This window comes from Anomaloglossus baeobatrachus, chromosome 5 (genome assembly GCF_048569485.1).
Source record: "Anomaloglossus baeobatrachus isolate aAnoBae1 chromosome 5, aAnoBae1.hap1, whole genome shotgun sequence".
Taxonomy (NCBI): Eukaryota; Metazoa; Chordata; class Amphibia; order Anura; family Aromobatidae; genus Anomaloglossus; species Anomaloglossus baeobatrachus.
In genome coordinates this window covers 495,105,017-495,124,726 of record NC_134357.1, presented here as the reverse complement: position 1 = coordinate 495,124,726, position 19,710 = coordinate 495,105,017, and the positions used below count along the sequence as shown (strand labels likewise).

Here is a 19,710-nt window from a genome sequence, read left to right as displayed (position 1 = left end):
TATATATATATATATATATATATCTCTCAAGTACCTGTGATGGACTTTAATGTATCTAATTGCTATATACATATCCCGAATATATGGTGGTGATTACTATTATGCATCTATTATGGTTTTCCGTATATATAATTGATTGGTGGTTCTTTATTGGCTTTATATACATACAGGAGAAGGTGAGCTGTGATATCACCTATTGTGAGTGGTGAATCCTGTGTTATTAGCTATTGTACAGGAGGAGGTGAGCTGTGATAGCACCTATTGTGAGTGGTGGATCCTGTGTTATCAGTCATTGTACAGGAGGAGGTGAGCTGTGATAACACAGGATCCACCACTCACAATAGGTGCTATCACAGCTCACCTCCTCCTGTACAATGACTGATAACACAGGATCTACCACTCACAATAGGTAAAATCACAGCTCACCTCCTCATGTACAGTGACTGATAGCACCTATTGTGAGTGGTGGATCCTGTGTTATCAGTCACTGTACATGAGGAGGTGAGCTGTGATTTTACCTATTGTGAGTGGTGGATCCTGTGTTGTCTACTGTATATAGATATGTAAATCGGTCATTGTTATCCTATCTGTGATGATAATGAGACTACTGAAAAGGCTTCTGTATGGAAAAGAAGTGTGACTCAAAGTCTTTTGAGGACAAACAGGGTCATGTGGATTCCAACTTCTGATATGCTTTTAACATTTAAAAGTAGGTTTATTCATAAAATAAATGCCATAATGTCCTCTGCCAGAACATGCCAGGTACCGAGGAAAGCACTAACGACATCTCTCACTACATCGGGATGTTGGATCCATGGTACAAACGGAACATCTTGGGTCTGATGGATCTGCCCACATCTGTCCTTTCTCAGGTAATTAATAACAATGAGGCCATAGAAGGTAATTTTACCACTTCCCATGTGAGATGGACTCCTAAGTACAGGGCAAGTCCTCATGTATATGACAAACCTGAAGGACAAAGTAAACCAACACTGGTCGTAGACTATGACTACTTAATTGATAAATCTAAATTTTGATTAGAAAGTGTTGGTACTATGGACACTAGAACAATGGGCACTAATGGAAACAGAGGAGACTATTGCTATGTTTCAGTCTTGTTTGCCATAGAATCCTTATTGAATGAATAAAAGTGATAAGTAATGCTTCTCTTCAATATTTTCCTACAGTCCTCTACCCCTGAAAATGGCTTAGTAGAGACCCAAAAGATGCCCATCCTTGCCGACATGGTGCTGTATTACTGCCGTTTTGCCAACCGGTCTCTACTTCTCCAGTTATATCAAGCTGAGGTAACAGTCTAGAAAATGTTGTAGAATGCAATATCATTATTTACCTGTAACATTTACATCAATGTCTGATATCTCAGTAACTAAAAATAATGACAACAACTCTTCATTCATTCACTACCAAAAAAAACCTGTCCTCCTGTTAATTAGAAGCCTTTTTCTTTAGTTTTTGGAGCGGAAAATGACAGCAAAAGCTTTTACAAACAAATGCTCAAAAGAAATGGACCTAATAATGTCACAGCCATCTCTCTGTATTTTGAGACTAGTGACAGGATCATGACTAGATCTGAGACTCTACATATTAAATGTGTTTTCTTTCTTTGGGTGTAGTAAGGGTTAATGTCAATTTTTCTTGCCAGAAGCTTTTGGCGTCTGGTCAGGTGTTTCCGGTTTGGGACCACTCCCAGTCCCTTTACATACCCTCTGCAGAGGGTGCTGGTTATTCTCTTTGCCATTTGGATTATGGGCCTGGAAGTGAAGGAGCTGCTTAGCAGTATTGGCTGCATTACTGGTGCCTTACTACAGCCTGGTTGTTGGAGTTAAAGTCCCGTCACACGCAATGACGTATCTAACGATATATTGCCGGGGTCACGGATTCAGTGACGCACATCCGGCATCGTTAGCGACGTCGTTGCGTGTGACACCAACGAGCGACCGTTAACGATGGAAAATACTCACCAAATCGTCCATCATTGACACGTCGTTTATTTTCAAAAAATCGTTGATTGTTGAGGTCACAGGTTGTTTGTCGCCGAGGCAGCACACATCGCTACGTGTGACACCGCGGGTACAACAAAGTACAGCTTACCTGCGGCTGCCGGCAATGAGGAAGGAAGGAGGTGGGTGGGATGTTACGGCCGCTCATCTCCGCCCCTCCGCTTCTATTGGGCGGCTGCTTAGTGACGCCACTGTGACGCCGCACGAACCGCCCCCTTAGAAAGGAGGCGGTTCGCCGGCCACAGTGACGTCGCTAGGCAGGTAAGTCCGTGTGACGGCTCCGAACGCTATTGTGCGCCACGGGCAGCGATTTGCAAACGACGGGGGCGGGAACACTCGCGAGCGATATCGCTGCGTGTGATGGGGCCTTTACTCTGTGGTTGTTTCCCCCCCCCTGTCTGTCTTACCTTCCTTGGTGTGTTGGTTTAGTTCAGCAGTAGGACTAGTGATCCTTACCTTTCCAGTCACTAGTCAGGGCTTACTGCAGGGTCTCTCAGGGCTTCAGGTTCCAGCTTGGGGACAGGTCAGGAACCTGTTTAGGGACTTTCTAGACGTGCAGGATACAGCGGTAGGTAAGTGCAAGAGGTGTCCATATTCCCACTCACTAGTATCAGGGCCCAGCATTGTTAACATGTCTCCAGTATACCCCTTATTTGTCTTGGTAAAACCCCAGTCTGTTGTGTTTTACCTCACACCAGCACTTCCCTAAGTCCATACCGTGACAAATAATTTCTATGTTAACAATGACGTGTTGTTAATATGTTCAGGTTTATAAGCTCATTTTAAAGAAGTGGTTCACCCATATTTATTATTTGCTAGATTGATATTATGTTGAGAAACTATGTTTCTCTCAAATACCTTATGTTGGCAATCGTGCCTGTGAGAGACACTATTGCAGTCCGCTCTTCCCATCACTTGACACCCGGTCTCCGTGACCTCAGGGATCCGGTGTTGTCACGTCAAGTTCCGGATCATGTGACACCACTGCGGCCGGCCCCAGTCATCCTGAGTCACTGGGCTGTGGGCAGTTTTTCACCGCTCGTCACAACCCAGCGAGTCTCCTGCTTGCGGCGCTTTGCTGTCAGGGAGGAGGGAGCAGGGAGCTGATGGGCTGTGCTGAGTGGCCCACAACCAATCACTCATGGGGACTGCGGCTGGCTGCGGTGATGTCACATGATCAGGAACTTGACGTGACATCACCGGATCCCCGAGGTCACGGAGCCTGAAGGTCAGGCGATGGGGAACAGTGGTCTACAATAGCGCCTCTCACTGGCACTATTACTAACACAAGGTATTTGAGAGAAACCTTGTTCCTCAACATAATATCGATCTAGCAAATAATAAATATGAGTGAACCACCCCTTTAAAGTTTTATTACCATTTTCTTCATTGCTTAATGAAATTTAAAAAAAAAGTCGGGGAAATTAGAGTAAAAAGATGCCCAAAAAAGCTAGATAAAAAAAACGAGCATAATAGCGGTTAGGAAACAACCAGAAAACGCTAAAAAAATGCTTTGGGTTTTCAACAGTCCAGAAAAAAGGAACCATTCATTAAGCATCGTCATCTTTAAAAATGGTTTATTTTGACCACCTGAAAAAGTGTTAACCCCAACATAACCAGTAATATTTTTTACTATATTAGCAGTGCAGTCTTCGGTATTGAATATTCACACAGACAAAAAAGCAAATCTCAAACTTTCACTTGCAATACCCTGTCAAACCATACGGAGTGCTGTTATGTAGAAATATCCACTAGACACACTCAACACGAAGGTCCATCTTGTCTAAGAATTTACAACTCAGAAAACACATAGTAAAGCTCGTAATAAAGAGGTGCTTTGAAATTTTTTTTTAAAACAAATAAAGTTGATCTATACGATATGTCCGATTTTCTTTTACCTGTAGATAACATTTGATGGCGGCAGAAAACAGACAGAGGTTTTCATCCAATCTCTAGAAATGGGACATTCTGCAGCATTAAGAGCCATCAAAGCTTCAGGTAAGGACTGCTGTGAAAAAGGTTATACAAATGGTAAAGTCTCTAATAAAAATATTTGGACCTTGAATAATCATTATATCTTTTTTAAGTGACTTTTTGTTTTTTGGTCTTATGTTTGTTGCTGATTTTTGCGACAAACTCAACAAAATGATACATTAGGTTTGATGTATTTTTTGCGCAAAATCAAAGATGATTTTTTTTATGGTCTTGTGCTTTTTTAGAGCAAAAAGTTGCATGATCCTTTAAAATGTCGTCATTTGGTCTTCAAATAAAAAAATAGACAAATTTTGCATTTCAGTAAAGTATAGGGATATAGTTGTACAAAAATGTTACTACGCTTTAAAAAAAAAATCGCAACTGATGAATTAAGAATAAGCATCTGGATAAGGAAAACCACCCGCACATTGACGAAGAATAAGAAAAAAACAATTGATGACACCAAGTAAAGGTCATTTAGAAAAAGGTGCAAGTTAAATGATAAAAGAGGTGGAAACATAAAAATACTTTTAGAACCATGGTTACACCAGAAAAAAAAAGGCTCAAAAACAATGATGAATCAGGGCTCATAATAAAGTTTGCCAATTTTTATTATTGTACAACCATAGACAAAAGATGGTAACAAAAGTTTGTAATTTACGGCTTTCCTTTCATAGGACCTGGTTGCAAGAGACTTGGGATTGATGGAGACAGAGAAGCAATTCCCTTTACACTACAAATAGTTTACAGCAAAGTAGGTATAAAATCCATGTAAAAGATCAATTAAAATGGAAAAGAACAATCAGATCATATCATTGTTCCCATTATTGTTTAGTCCAGCGTAAGTGGCCGGAGCCGATGGAGTGATGGAGAAAAGTTGTGCACATCTGTAAGTCTCCGAAAATCGTGCAAGACATTCGAAGAACTCGGTGAGCGCCTAAGATGTTACAACTAATAATATAAATAAGTGGTTTTTTGAGCAGTATATTATATATATATATACAGTTAGGTCCAGAAATATTTGGACAGTGACACAATTTTCGCGAGTTGGACTCTGCATGCCACCACATTGGACTTGAAATGAAATCTCTACAACAGAATTCAAGTGCAGATTGTAACGTTTAATTTGAAGGTTTGAACAAAAATATCTGATAGAAATTGTAGGAATTGTACACATTTCTTTACAAACACTCCACATTTTAGGAGGTCAAAAGTAATTGGACAAATAAACCAAACCCAAACAAAATATTTTTATTTTCAATATTTTGTTGCGAATCCTTTGGAGGCAATCACTGCCTTAAGTCTGGAACCCATGGACATCACCAAACGCTGGGTTTCCTCCTTCTTAATGCTTTGCCAGGCCTTTACAGCCACAGCCTTCAGGTCTTGCTTGTTTGTGGGTCTTTCCGTCTTAAGTCTGGATTTGAGCAAGTGAAATGCATGCTCAATTGGGTTAAGATCTGGTGATTGACTTGGCCATTGCAGAATGTTCCACTTTTTTGCACTCATGAACTCCTGGGTAGCTTTAGCTGTATGCTTGGGGTCATTGTCCGTCTGTACTATGAAGCGCCGTCCGATCAACTTTGCGGCATTTGGCTGAATCTGGGCTGAAAGTATATCCCTGTACACTTCAGAATTTAACCGGCTACTGTTGTCTGCTGTTATGTCATCAATAAACACAAGTGACCCAGTGCCATTGAAAGCCATGCATGCCCATGCCATCACGTTGCCTCCACCATGTTTTACAGAGGATGTGGTGTGCCTTGGATCATGTGCCGTTCCCTTTCTTCTCCAAACTTTTTTCTTCCCATCATTCTGGTACAGGTTGATCTTTGTCTCATCTGTCCATAGAATACTTTTCCAGAACTGAGCTGGCTTCATGAGGTGTTTTTCAGCAAATTTAACTCTGGCCTGTCTATTTTTGGAATTGATGAATGGTTTGCATCTAGATGTGAACCCTTTGTATTTACTTTCATGGAGTCTTCTCTTTACTGTTGACTTAGAGACAGATACACCTACTTCACTGAGAGTGTTCTGGACTTCAGTTGATGTTGTGAACGGGTTCTTCTTCACCAAAGAAAGTATGCGGCGATCATCCACCACTGTTGTCATCCGTGGACGCCCAGGCCTTTTTGAGTTCCCAAGCTCACCAGTCAATTCCTTTTTTCTCAGAATGTACCCGACTGTTGATTTTACTACTCCAAGCATGTCTGCTATCTCTCTGATGGATTTTGTCTTTTTTTTCAGCCTCAGGATGTTCTGCTTCACCTCAGTTGAGAGTTCCTTAGACCGCATGTTGTCTGGTCACAGCAACAGCTTCCAAATGCAAAACCACACACCTGTAATCACCCCCAGACCTTTTAACTACTTCATTGATTACAGGTTAACGAGGGAGACGCCTTCAGAGTTAATTGCAGCCCTTAGAGTCCCTTGTCCAATTACTTTTGGTCCCTTGAAAAAGAGGAGGCTATGCATTACAGAGCTACGATTCCTAAACCCTTTCTCCGATTTGGATGTGAAAACTCTCATATTGCAGCTGGGAGTGTGCACTTTCAGCCCATATTATATATATAATTGTATTTCTGAACATGTTTTTGTAAACAGCTAAAATAACAAAACTTGTGTCACTGTCCAAATATTTCTGGCCCTGACTGTATATATATATATATATATATATATATATATATATATATATATATATATATATATATATATATATGCATATATATATATATACTAGGAGGTGGCCTGATTCTAACACATCGGGTATTCTAGAATTTATTGTGTAGTTAATGTATGATTTTTGTTGTATATATAGATGTTATGTGTAGTTGCCAAGTGTTTGTGTAGGGGCTGTAAATGTTCTGGGTGTTGTCTGGGTGGGGGTGTGTGAGAGCGGTGTTGTTTGTGTGGAGCGCTGTGTGTGTGTTGCGTTGTTTGTGGAGCGCTGTGTGTCCGCAGTGTTGTCTGTGTGTGGTGCTGTGTGTGTTGCGCGGTTTGTGTGGGTGTGGGGTGCGTGTGTGTGTTTTGGGGGGAGGTATGTTTTGTGCAATGTGTGTGTGTTGCGCGGTATGTGCGTATATTTGTGTATGCTGCGGTGTTTGTGTGTTGGGTGTTGTGTGTGTGCGGCGTTGTCTGTGTGTGTGTGGGTGTCTGTGTAGGGCGGTGTTTGTGGTTCCCAGTGTGTGTGTGGTGTGTTGTGCAGTGCGCGTGTGGCAGTGTGTGTTTGTGTGTTTTGGGGGGAGGTGTGCACCCCCCATCGTGCTCCATCCCCCATGCTGCGCATCCCCATCGTGCTCCATCCCCGATGCTGCGCACCCCCCCATCGTGCTCCATCCCCCATGCTGCGCACCCCCCATCGTGCTCCATCCCCCATGCTGCGCACCCCCCATCGTGCTCCATCCCCAATGCTGCGCACCCCCCCATCGTGCTCCATCCCCCATGCTGCGCACCCTCCATCGTGCTCCATCCCCCATGCTGCGCACCCTCCATCGTGCTCCATCCCCCATGCTGCGCACCCCCCATCGTGCTCCATCCCCCATGCTGCGCACCCCCCATCGTGCTCCATCCCCCATGCTGCGGACTAACCATCGTGCTCCATCCCCCATGCTGCGCACTCCCCATCGTGCTCCATCCCCCATGCTCCGCACTCCCCATCGTGCTCCATCCCCCATGCTGCGCACTCCCCATCGTGCTCCATCCTCCATGCTACGCACCCATCGTGCTCCATCCCCCATGCTGCGCACCCCCCATCGTGCTCCATCCCCCATGCTGCGCACCCCCCATCGTGCTCCATCCCCCATGCTGCGCACCCCCCATCATGCTCCATCCCCCATGCTGCGCACGCCCCATCGTGCTCCATCCCCCATGCTGCGCACCCCCCATCGTGCTCCATCCCCCATGCTGCGCACCCCCCATCGTGCTCCATCCCCCATGCTGCGCACCCCCCATCGTGCTCCATCCCCCATGCTGCGCACCCCCCATCATGCTCCATCCCCCATGCTGCGCACCCCCCATCGTGCTCCATCCTCCATGCTGCGCACCCATCGTGCTCCATCCCCCATGCTGCGCACTCCCCATCGTGCTCCATCCCCCATGCTGCGCACTCCCCATCGTGCTCCATCCCCCATGCTGCGCACTCCCCATCGTGCTCCATCCCCCCATGCTGCGCACCCCCCATCGTGCTGCACAGTCACACATCAGACAGTATACACGCACACATCTGATCGCATACACTCACACCCCACTTCTGCCTGTGCCCTCCGGTGGGCGGTCCCAGCAGCTGTGCTGCACGCCGTGCTCCTCTGCCTTCTACCGACACGCACACATCCGATCGCATACACGCACACATCTGATCGCATACACGCACACATCCGATCGCATACACGCACACACCCGATCGCATACACGCACACACACGATCACATACACGCACACACACATTGACGATATCGCACATACGCGCTCACCCACTCAACATCCGGAGATACCACATGCTTCCGGCCATGTGATCCTCCGGCAGGTCCTGGAAGGTCACTGCACGCACAGTATCGCCGCCAAGAAGCAAGCGATATCACTGGATGTTGTGAGTGTGTGGATGCGATCTGATGTGTGTATGAGGTGTGTGTGAGTGAGTGTGATCTGATGTGTGTGTGTGTCTGTTCTTATGTGTGTGCGTGTGTGTGTGTGTGTGTGTTCCGCCGCTGCAGGACCTTGATGCGCTCACCTGCTCACGGTCGGCTTCTGGCGAGTATGATCGGGGGTCTTCTTTCTTCTGTCTTCTCTCTTCTGCACATGTGTACCGGGAGCCGGTGTACGCTGGTAACCATGCTACACAATATTACCCGATGTGTACCATGGTTACCAGCGTACCCCGCCCCCCGCACGCACGGGAGCCCACACCAGCGTACACCGTCAACCCCAGCAATGCAAGGGTATGTGTCGGCTGGGTTGCCGGCGTACGCTGGTGTGGGCTCCCGGGGGTACAGCACTCACCTGGGAGTCGGGACTCCGGGTCGGTTCGGGGAATGCGTGCGGGGGGCGGGGCCAGGGCGGGCGTGCAATGCGTGAGGGGGGCAGGGCGTGGCAGAGTTGCCAATGCGTGCAGGGGGCCAGGGCGAGAGGCCAATCCGTGCGGGGGCAGAGCCTGGGTGAGCGGCCAATCCTTGCGGGGGGCGGAGCCGAGGCGAGCGGCCAATGAGAAGCTTGTCGCGGTAACGACAGAATTTTGGAGCAAGACAGACAGAATAAGGAAATATATATATATATATATATATATATATATATATATGCAAACACACACAGTATATATATATATATATATATATATATATATATATATTACAGTACAGACCAAAAGTTTGGACACACCTCATTCAAAGAGTTTTTTTTATTTTCATGACTTTGAAAATTGTAGGTTCACATTCAAGGCACCAAAACTATGAATTAAAACATGTGGAATGAAATACTTAAAAAAAAGTGTGAAACACCTGAAAATGTGTCTTATATTCTAGGTTCTTCAAAGTAGCCACCTTTTGCTTTGATTACTGTTTTGCACACTCTTGGCATTCTCTTGATGAGCTTCAAGAGGTAGTCACCGGTAGTCACCAACAGTCTTGAAGGAGTTCCCAGAGATGCTTAGCATTTGTTGGCCCTTTTGCCTTCACTCTGCGGTCCAGCTCACCCCAAACCATCTCGATTGGGTTCAGGTCTGGTGACTGGAGGCCAGGTCATCTGGCGTAGCACCCCATCACTCTCCTTAGTCAAAAAGCCCTTACACAGCCTGGAGGTGTGTTTGGGGTCCAAACTTTTTGTCTGTAGTGTATATATATTTATAATTATACATATTTACTGCTCAAAAAAATAAAGGGAACACTTAAATACCATATACCCCCTTGACCTTTTCCACATTTTTTCATGATGTTGCCACCACCATGTTTCACGGTGGGTAGGGTGTTTTCAGGGTCATGTCCAGTGTTCGTTTTCCACCACGCGTAGTGTTTTGCATTTAGCCCAAAAATTTCTACTTTAGTATCGTTTGACCTTAGCACCTTCTTCCACATGCCACATAGGGGACACAGTGAGCAAGTGGAAGAAGGTCCAAATTTAACACTGCACTTCACCTTGAAAACACAATCACCACTGTCAAATGTGGTAGTGGCAGCATCTTGCTGTGGGGAGACTTTTCTTCAGCAGGGGCAGGGAACCTGCTCAGAGTTGAGGGGAAGATGGATGGAGATAAATAAAAGGAAATCATGGAAGAAAAGCTGTTAGATTCTGCAGAGAGACTGGGGGTGTAGGTTCACCTTCCAGCAGGATAGCGATCCTAAACATTCTTCTAGCGCTATAATGCATGGTTTATATCAAATCATATTCATGCATGTGAATGGTCCAGTCACAGTCTAGAACGGAATTCCATTGAGAATATGTGACAAGACTTGAAAACTGCTGTTCACAGACGTCTCCATCCAATCTCACTGAGCGAGAGCGAGTGTGCAAAGAAGAATGGGCAAAAATATCAGCCTCTAGATGTACAAAGCTGGTAGAGACATCTCCTAAAAGACACAGCAATAATTGCAGTGAGATGTGGTCCTAGAAATTATTGACTCAGGGGGCTGAATACAAATGCATATCACAATTTATACATTTAGAATTTTAAAATATTTAGAAAACCAGGTATCATTTCCTTTATTTTTCACAAATACTTGCTACTTAATGTTGATATATCACACAAAATCCAAATGAATAGCAGTTAACTTTGTGGGTGTAACGTGTAAGAAATGTAGGTACCTATGAACACTTATTAAAGGGACTGTAATATATACCGTATGTATATCAATTTTACTTCTTGAGAAACAAGATCTCATGCAGCACAATGTATTGCAGAAAACCATTTTACTGCTCTGAGAAAAAAAAAACTGGACAGGACAGCATGTGAAAAATTAATAAGAGAAATTATAGAAATGTAATACCTAGAATACTTTCTCTTAACTAACTCTATTATAGAAATAAGAATGTGTTTATTTTTTGCTTTTTTGTTTTTTATTAAAGATTCCAAAATGGAATGTCTAAATCTTACTGTACGGGAAGTGGTGAAAAGACAGAACTCCAAAACAAAGAAAAGTTTTAATCAGGTACGAAACATATTGAATAATAACATTTATAAATCTCTATAGAATGGTTAAAAAAAACACATATATTCAGTAACAATTCTATATAGTTTATATGCTCATTTAATTATATTAATTTGAATACGGTTTTCACAAAAAAATATAATTTACACACTGGGAGACAGTCTTTTAGTGAGTAATGTGTTTTATCTAAGCTGCCTAGAGAGTCTATACATTTAAAATACTGCCCTATGTGCAAGAATAAAACTACAATACTGTCCCCTATGTACAAGAATATAACTACTATAATACTGCTCCTATGTACAAGAATATAACTACTATAATACTGCCCCTATGTACAAGAATATAACTACTATAATACTGCCCCTATGTACAAGAATATAACTATAATACTGCCCCCTATGTACAAGAATATAACTACTATAACACTGCTCCTACGTACAAGAATATAGCTACTATAATACTACCCCTATAGAATATAACTACCATAATACAGCCCTATGTACAAGAATATGACTACTATAATACTGCCCCTATGTACAAGAATATGACTGCTATAATATAGCCCCTATGTACAAGAATATAACTTCTATAATACTGCCACTATGTCCAAAAAATATACCGTAAATACTTTAATACTGCTCCTCCTATGTACAAGAATATAAGTACTTTAATACTTCCTCTATGAATGTGAAAAAAAATAGCTAAGTTGGTATATGTGCAATAGTAGTACCATGGCTATTTCACAGACATAATCCAAGAGAAAAATTGACTATATAACCTATAATAAAGTAAATAGTAATAGTACATTTAGGTAACACAGGGTACGTGGTTAAGCCTGTTTGATCAAAAAGTGTAAAATCCATTCTTCCGGGACAAGGTGTACCCAAAAGAGATGGTCCTACTATAATATTAATACCTTACCTTGTGTCAGTGACATCAGTGTGAATAAGGACAGAGAAGGACAAGGCCCGAGCTTCAACCACCTGTCCATGGGAAGCTTTAGAGATGCTATTAAACTTTTGACTTTTGATCAGTGTTAACCAAGCACCCTGTGTTATTTAAATGTACAAGTATTATTTTCTTATTTAATCTATTATAGGGTATAAGCTTATTTTGTGTTTTTCTCTTGGATTTTGTCTGGGAAATGGCCATGGTGTGAATGTGTTTTTATTGCACATGTATATGCTCTGGCGTATTATTATTTTTTTTTTCTGTGTTTTTTTCTATTCTGTACAAATGGAGGCCTAGTCTCTCTTTTTGAGCTAGACATTGTACCTATATAGCTTCCCATGAACAGGTGGCTATAGTTTGGTTCTTGTCCTTCTCTGTCCTTCTCCACACTGATGTCACAGACTCAAGGTAAGGATTTAATACTAGAGTAGAACCGTCCCGACTGGATACACCTTGACGCGGTGGGATGGCTTTTACGCTTTTTGATCAAACAGTGTTAACCAAGTACCCTGTGTTATTTAAATGAACTACAGTGCTACTATTTACTTTATTATATATAAGGTTTATGCTCAATTTATGTTTTCTCCATGTATATGAGTATACTTGTTATAATACTGTCTTTCAAATATCTGGAAGTAACAGTAGGTCTTGTCCTACCTCAACTAATTGACTTCCATTCTTTTCAACAGATCAGCATTTCTCAAATAAAAGTGGACAAAGCTCAGATTATAGCACAGAACGGTGGGACTTTTCCCTTGTGCTTGGACCAAGATGAACGCAAAATTCTTCAGCGAGTTATAAAGTGAGTCATTGTGTCTACAGTAGGTCACACTATCTAGTTCATCATCAGCCATGCGTTCAGTATTAGATTAGCACACAGAGTATTTGGAATTTTTACATGAACGTTCCTATTAAAATAAAAGGCATCTATATAACTCACTTAGAAAAAATACCTAAGAATAATTTAAAGGGGTTTATCTCACTATAAAAACTATTTATGCCTGAAGCCGATTGCTGTCGGAGGTCCATAGAGATTAGCTGGCGGAAGTTACTATTGCTCGATGATCTCTGGACTGTCCATTCAAGAGAATGAATGACCATATACTGCATTAGTCAGATCTGTAAAAGCCACAGTTCATCAGCAAGGAGTAAAACCGGTGATTTTGGAAGTCATATTTGAGGTTAATGGTTTATGCAAAAATAATTTGGAACATATTACTAATTTTCTTTACAAGGCTCGGATGCATCTTTTATTTTATCTTTAGTCAACTGTAAAAAGCTATATAATGCTGTAAAAAAAGTTCACCCCTGGTAGTGTCAAAAATCAGGAGAGATTTTGTGCTAGGGAATATAGTATAACTGATGTTTTGTACTTTGATGCCTATTTAAAGGGGTTCTCCATGAATGAGATGAAACAGTGTGCTTGGTATAATTCAAACTGCAGCCCGTAATAGTTACGTGTCAGTATGGGCTGCAGACTAAAGATATATAGCTCCCAAGACTAACGTGTCAACTGATAAGAGCTGTATCACACATACCTCAGTCAGTGATGGGGAGCACAAGCTATCATAGGTGAAGAAATACAGTCATATGAAAAAGTTTGGGCACCCCTATTAATGTTAACCTTTTTTCTTTATAACAATTTGGGTTTTTGCAACAGCTATTTCAGTTTCATATATCTAATAACTGATGGACTGAGTAATATTTCTGGATTGAAATGAGGTTTATTGTACTAACAGAAAATGTGCAATCCGCATTTAAACAAAATTTGACCAGTGCAAAAGTATGGGCACCTCAACATAAAAGTGACATTAATATTTTGTAGATCCTCCTTTTGCAAAAATAACAGCCTCTAGTCGCTTCCTGTAGCTTTTAATAAGTTCCTGGATGAAGGTATATTTGACCATTCCTGTTTACAAAACAATTCTAGTTCAGTTAAGTTTGATAGTCGCCAAGCATGGACAGCACGCTTCAAATCATCCCACAGATTTTCAATGATATTCAGGTCTGGGGACTGGGATGGCCATTCCAGAACATTGTAATTGTTCCTCTGCATGAATGCATGAGTAGATTTGGAGCGGTGTTTTGGATCATTGTCTTGCTGAAATATCCATCCCCTGCGTAACTTCAACTTCGTCACTGATTCTTGCACATTATTGTCAAGAATCTGCTGATACTGAGTTGAATCAATGCGACCCTCAACTTTAACAAGATTCCCGGTACCAGCATTGGCCACACAGTCCCAAAGCATGATGGAACCGCCACCAAATTTTACTGTGGGTAGCAAGTGCTTTTCTTGGAATGCCGTGTTTTTTGCCTCCATGCATAACGCCTTTTTGTATGACCAAACAACTCAATCTTTGTTTCATCAGTCCACAGGACCTTCTTCCAAAATGTAACTGACTTGTCCAAATGTGCTTTTGCATAGCTCAGGCGACTCTGTGGCGTGCTTGCAGAAACGGCTTCTTTCGCATCACTCTCCCATACAGCTTCTCCTTGTGCAAAGTGCGCTGTATTGTTGACCGATGCACATTTACACCATCTGCAGCAAGATGATGCTGCAGGTCTTTGGAGGTGGTCTGTGGATTGTCCTTGACTGTTCTCACCATTCTTCTTCTCTGCCTTTCTGATATTTTTCTTGGCCTGCCACTTCTGGGCTCAACAAGAACTGTACCTGTGTTATTCCATTTCCTTACTATGTTCCTCACAGTGGAAACTGACAGTTTAAATCTCTGAGACAGCTTTTTGTATCCTTCCCCTGAACAACTATGTTGAATAATCTTTGTTTTCAGATCATTTGAGAGTTGTTTTGAGGAGCCCATGATGCCACTCTTCATAGGAGATTCAAACAGGAGAACAACTTGCAAGTGGCCACTTTAAATATCTTTTCTCATGATTGGATACACCTGCCTATGAAGTTCAAAGCTCAATGAGGTTACAAAACCAATTTAGTGCTTTAGTTAGTCAGTAAAAAGTAGTTAGGAGTGTTCAAATCAAGAAATTGATAAGGGTGCCCATACTTTTGCACCGGTCAAATTTTGTTTAAATGCAGATTGCACATTTTCTGTTAGTACAATAAACCTCATTTCAATCCAGAAATATTACTGAGTCCATCAGTTATTAGATATATGAAACTGAAATAGCTGTTGCAAAAACCCAAATTGTTATAAAGAAAAAAGGTTAACATTAATAGGGATGCCCAAACTTTTTCATATGACTTTATATCTCTTCCTCACTGAGCATAACAGGAACATTTGTTTTACGGTTGTGCACTTGTGTTTACTGAAGGAGGATGAACTTATACATCTTTATGGCAAGCACAACATGTGTTAAAACATTTTTTCACATATAAGAGCCATGCTCCGTCCTCCAATTGAGGTATATGTGATACAGCTCTTCTCAGTTGACGCACAGTTCTAAGAGCTATATATTTTCAGGCTGCAGCTCGTACTGTCAGGTGACTAGGAGGGGCCACAGATTGAATTATACCAGGGACCACATTTATCTCATTCTTGTAGAGTCCCTTTAAGTACATTGTTTTGTAAATTAAAATTGGTACTGAAGTTCCTCATCAGAAACCAGATATCTAAAGGCTGTGAACATAATGACACGTAAATTTTCTTGTGCTCCAGGTGCGAGGTTTCTCCATGTTACAAGCCTGAGATCCGAGACTTCCGTCATATTTACAGGCCTCACTGGTCACAGACCTCCCAGGACCACTTCTGCTCCCTTTTGTGTTTGCCGGTAGCAACGTTCAGTGGTGCTCAGCTGTAGATGGGAGATATGAAGACAGTTCTCCTTTGTCCTCAAATCAACAATTTTGAACTATTTTCTGATTATTATCATTGTATATTGATCTACATAACTGGAAAATGACCTTATTTACGGTACAAACATAGGTCCATAAGGTGACCTGGAGATAAATCTGATCATTTGTTGAGTGGCAAGCACAATAAAGCAAGAACAACATTGGGGAAAAAAAGACAAATGCAATACTTGCGGATTCTGGAGCTTTCTACTACTTGCACTGGTGGACAAATGGTTTCTCACAACGGCTCAACAACTTATTTTGAGGGTTATTCCCACAATCACATTTTTCATTGTGCACACCAGTATCAGCATAGCTATATACACAATAAGCCTAACATTAGGTGATGTATACCTTTCTTTCTTTTGTCATCTGATTTTAGTTACATAGGTTGAAAAAAGACCTAGGTCCATCTAGTTCACCCTTCCTCCACCAATTCTACATTTTGTCATGAAGTCATTTATAACCAACAATGTTGTGTGTACTGAGGAAATCATCCAGCTCTTTTTTAAAAGCTGTTATAGTATCTGCCATTACTACTTGTTGTGGTAGGGCATTCCACAGTCTGACTGCTTTAACTGTAAAGAACAAGCACCTTCTTCAGAAAACACTGTCTAAAACAAGACATGCATGTTTCCTCACAGCACAGTCGTGGTTGTAGCCGGCTCAGAAATTGCTTGAGGAAACTGTTCCTGCACATTTCCGAGAATCAATGAAGGAGCACTGTGCATTGAGCGCGCAGCAGAATGAGGAAGCCTACACTGCGCATGTGCGACCTAAACGATTGGAACGACAAAAAAAATGATTCCAATTAGGACGGAGAGTAAATACAGCCTCGGAAGGGGAGTCATCACTAGGGGGCAATTACTACTATGCAGATTTGTAAAATACTTTTTTTGCCACACTTTATCAACAATGTATATAGATTATTAAGAAACTTATTTAGGTTTTTGGGAATAACCCTTTAAATTTTGCTCTGGAATACCCTCTCATGTTTATTTGCACCAATGAAGCCTATTGTCTTTGTAAATATATTGATTTTAAAGACATGCTCAGCACTTAACATTTTTGGAAATTGGAATAGTTTCCTTTTTGTTTTCTGTGTATTTATTATGTTAAGAAAGTTCAGCTTTAAATATTCCAACTTTTGTAATTTTGAAATTCCTTTTTTAGTGGTTTATATTTTTTATTTTATTTGCTCATTTGTAATCAGATACACAGAATAAGACATCCAACATGTTTAAAAAATATATTTTTAGTAAATGAAAAATAATTATTAAAGGGGTTTTCTGGTTTTATGAAAAAATAGTTTTCCTGGCTGCCGTTTGCATAAAAAAACCTTCTCCCTGGGTCCAGTGTGAGTCTCCACCGCTGCTCCTGGTGTCTGTTATTTTCTGTAGCACTGATGTCACATCTACAGCGACACAGCCAATCAGTGAACTCAGTGGCTCTGAGCAGTTTTTGCTGTCAGAGCTGATGACATAAAGACACCAGGAGCAGCGGTAAAGACTGGACCTGAGGAGGGTGAGTAAACAACAGTTTGTCTTTCTTAAAATCAAAACTGCACGCAGCCAAGAAGGAGGGGTTTTTTTTTTGTTAAGCTAAAAATCCCCTTTAAAGAGGACCAGTTCCCAGGTTAAAAGTGGCCACAATTTTTTTTATTATTCTATTCCCGCTGCTCCTCACAGGATAATTACACAGAGCATCCTCAATACACGCCCCAGAGGTTCCAGTGAGCCACACCCCATTGGAAAAACCATAAAAATAAGCACTATGTGAAGAGGAAAAGGACCATATCTGTAGAACCAAATGGTGGATATAAAAAAAATAATGAATAAATAAGTTTTCAAAATAAGACCAAAAACTGATCACTTTTCCCCTGGCGACAGGTCCTCTTTAAGTATTATGTCTATGTGAGAAGGCAGCATCAACACTGGACTATTACTACAATCCACTATCACTTTTTTTTTTTTTTTTTAAATGCACTTTTAGTAAAAATATACTTGATGAACTTCCTTCATAATGAATAGTGATGGGTGCTCACAAATTCCCAGGACCAGCAGGATCCTGAGAAAAAAAAAACCCAGGTTGAGCCCGGAAATGATCCAGGAAATCTCGCCAGACGCCGGAACCTAAATAAGTCTATGGTGACCAGAATCCAGCAATTTAAAATGGTGGTAGAAGGGATAGGGGGATTAGAGCAAGCGAGCTATATTTACCAGTCTCCGCCACGCTCTAACGCCACTTCCAGGGCCTCTCATTATCTTTCATACATATGCACCGCTTCCCCCGCCCACCGGCAGTCCTGGCATCTGTGATTGGTTGCAGTCAGACTCGCCCCCACCTTGTGTGACACTGTGTCTGACTGTTTTGAATCAGAGGCGCTGTGTGCGTCTATATTGCTGTAAAAATAAATAAATAAATTGGCCTAGGGTCCCCCATATTATGATACCCAGCACAGATAAGGCATATGGATACAGGCTACAGCACCCGGCTATGCACTTATCTTGGCTGTGGATCAAATTAGAGGGACCATGTACGGCTTTTTTAAAAAGAAAATTAAATAAATTTTTAAAAACTGGCATGTGGTCCCCCCAATTTTGATACCCAGCCATGATAAGCCGACAGCTGGGACCTAATACTCTCAGGCTGGGGAGCCCCATGCTTATAGGGCCCCCTCCAGCCTAAAAATAGAAGCCTACAGCCGCCCCAGAATGTCACATCCATTAGATACTACAATCTCGGAACTTTACCAGGCTAATCCCGATTGCCCTGGTGTAGTGGCAGTCACAGTAATAAGGGATTAATAGCAGCTCACAGCTGCCACTAAGCTCTAGATTAGTAGTGGAAGGAGTCTCTGAGATCCCCCCATTACTAATCTGTAAGTGAAAAGAAATAAACACAAACACTGAAAAAATCTTTTATTTGAAATAAAATACAAAAAACACCCTCTTTTACCCCTTTATTCACCCTCAAAACACCCAGGTCTAACATATTCCACATGAAGTCCCGTGACAATTCCAGCTCTGCTACATCTGAAGTGACAGTGCGGGTATAGAACATAAAAAAAGCCGCATGCGTTTTTTCTTATTTTTATACCCAGCCAAAATAATGGGCATGGCTGGGGGCTGCAGCCGGTAGCCGTATGCTTTATCATGGCTGGGTATCATAATATGGGAGGACCCTACACCAAATTTTTTATTTATTTTTACAGCAATCTAGACCCAGACTGTGTGCTAATTGGTTAGCGTCAGACACGCTGTTATAAAGGCTGGGGGTAGTGTCTGACTGCAACCAATCAGAGACACCAGGATTGCCAGTGGGTGGGGAAAGCAGTGCACATGCATTGAAGATAATGAGCGGCCCCGGAAGTAGAGTGAGCGGCCTGGAAGCAGCGTTACAGCTGCGCGGAGATCGGTAAGTATAAAACGCTTGCTTTATTCTTATTTTCTTTGATCTTTTCTTTTTTTACCCGGGTGGCCGGACCCAGATCATTACCCGGGGTCGGTGCTCAGGTTCTTTTGAACCCATCCATCATAAATAATGAGGAATATTTTGAGGTCTGCAATGCAAATATGCCATTTTACTTAAAGAAAAAAATAAAAGCTTGAATTAGATAAGAAGGTACAACTGGAACTTTGGGTGCTAATTGTACAGATCTTGTCAATCAATAGTACCACAGTATAACTACTATAATACTGCCCCTATGTACAAGAATACAACTACTATAAATATTCCACTCTATGTACAAGAATATAGCTACTATAATACTGCCCCTATGTACAAGGATACAACTACTATAAATACTCCACTATGTACAAGA

At 41.9% G+C, this 19,710-nt stretch overlaps 1 protein-coding gene across 1 annotated transcript in view; it reads left to right on the top strand.

Moving 5' to 3' along the window:
• The window catches only part of PIK3R5 (phosphoinositide-3-kinase regulatory subunit 5), a 126,251-nt gene extending 107,079 nt beyond the window's left edge, over positions 1 to 19,172 (top strand). Inside the window, exons 12-19 of the mRNA XM_075350758.1 lie at positions 753 to 872; positions 1,188 to 1,307; positions 3,926 to 4,019; positions 4,673 to 4,749; positions 4,831 to 4,924; positions 11,046 to 11,128; positions 12,769 to 12,881; positions 15,712 to 19,172. Coding sequence (XP_075206873.1) covers positions 753 to 872; positions 1,188 to 1,307; positions 3,926 to 4,019; positions 4,673 to 4,749; positions 4,831 to 4,924; positions 11,046 to 11,128; positions 12,769 to 12,881; positions 15,712 to 15,853 — 843 coding nt within the window. The 3' untranslated portion in view covers positions 15,854 to 19,172. The remainder of the gene's footprint in view (positions 1 to 752; positions 873 to 1,187; positions 1,308 to 3,925; positions 4,020 to 4,672; positions 4,750 to 4,830; positions 4,925 to 11,045; positions 11,129 to 12,768; positions 12,882 to 15,711) is intronic.
• Positions 19,173 to 19,710: the final 538 nt, after the last annotated feature.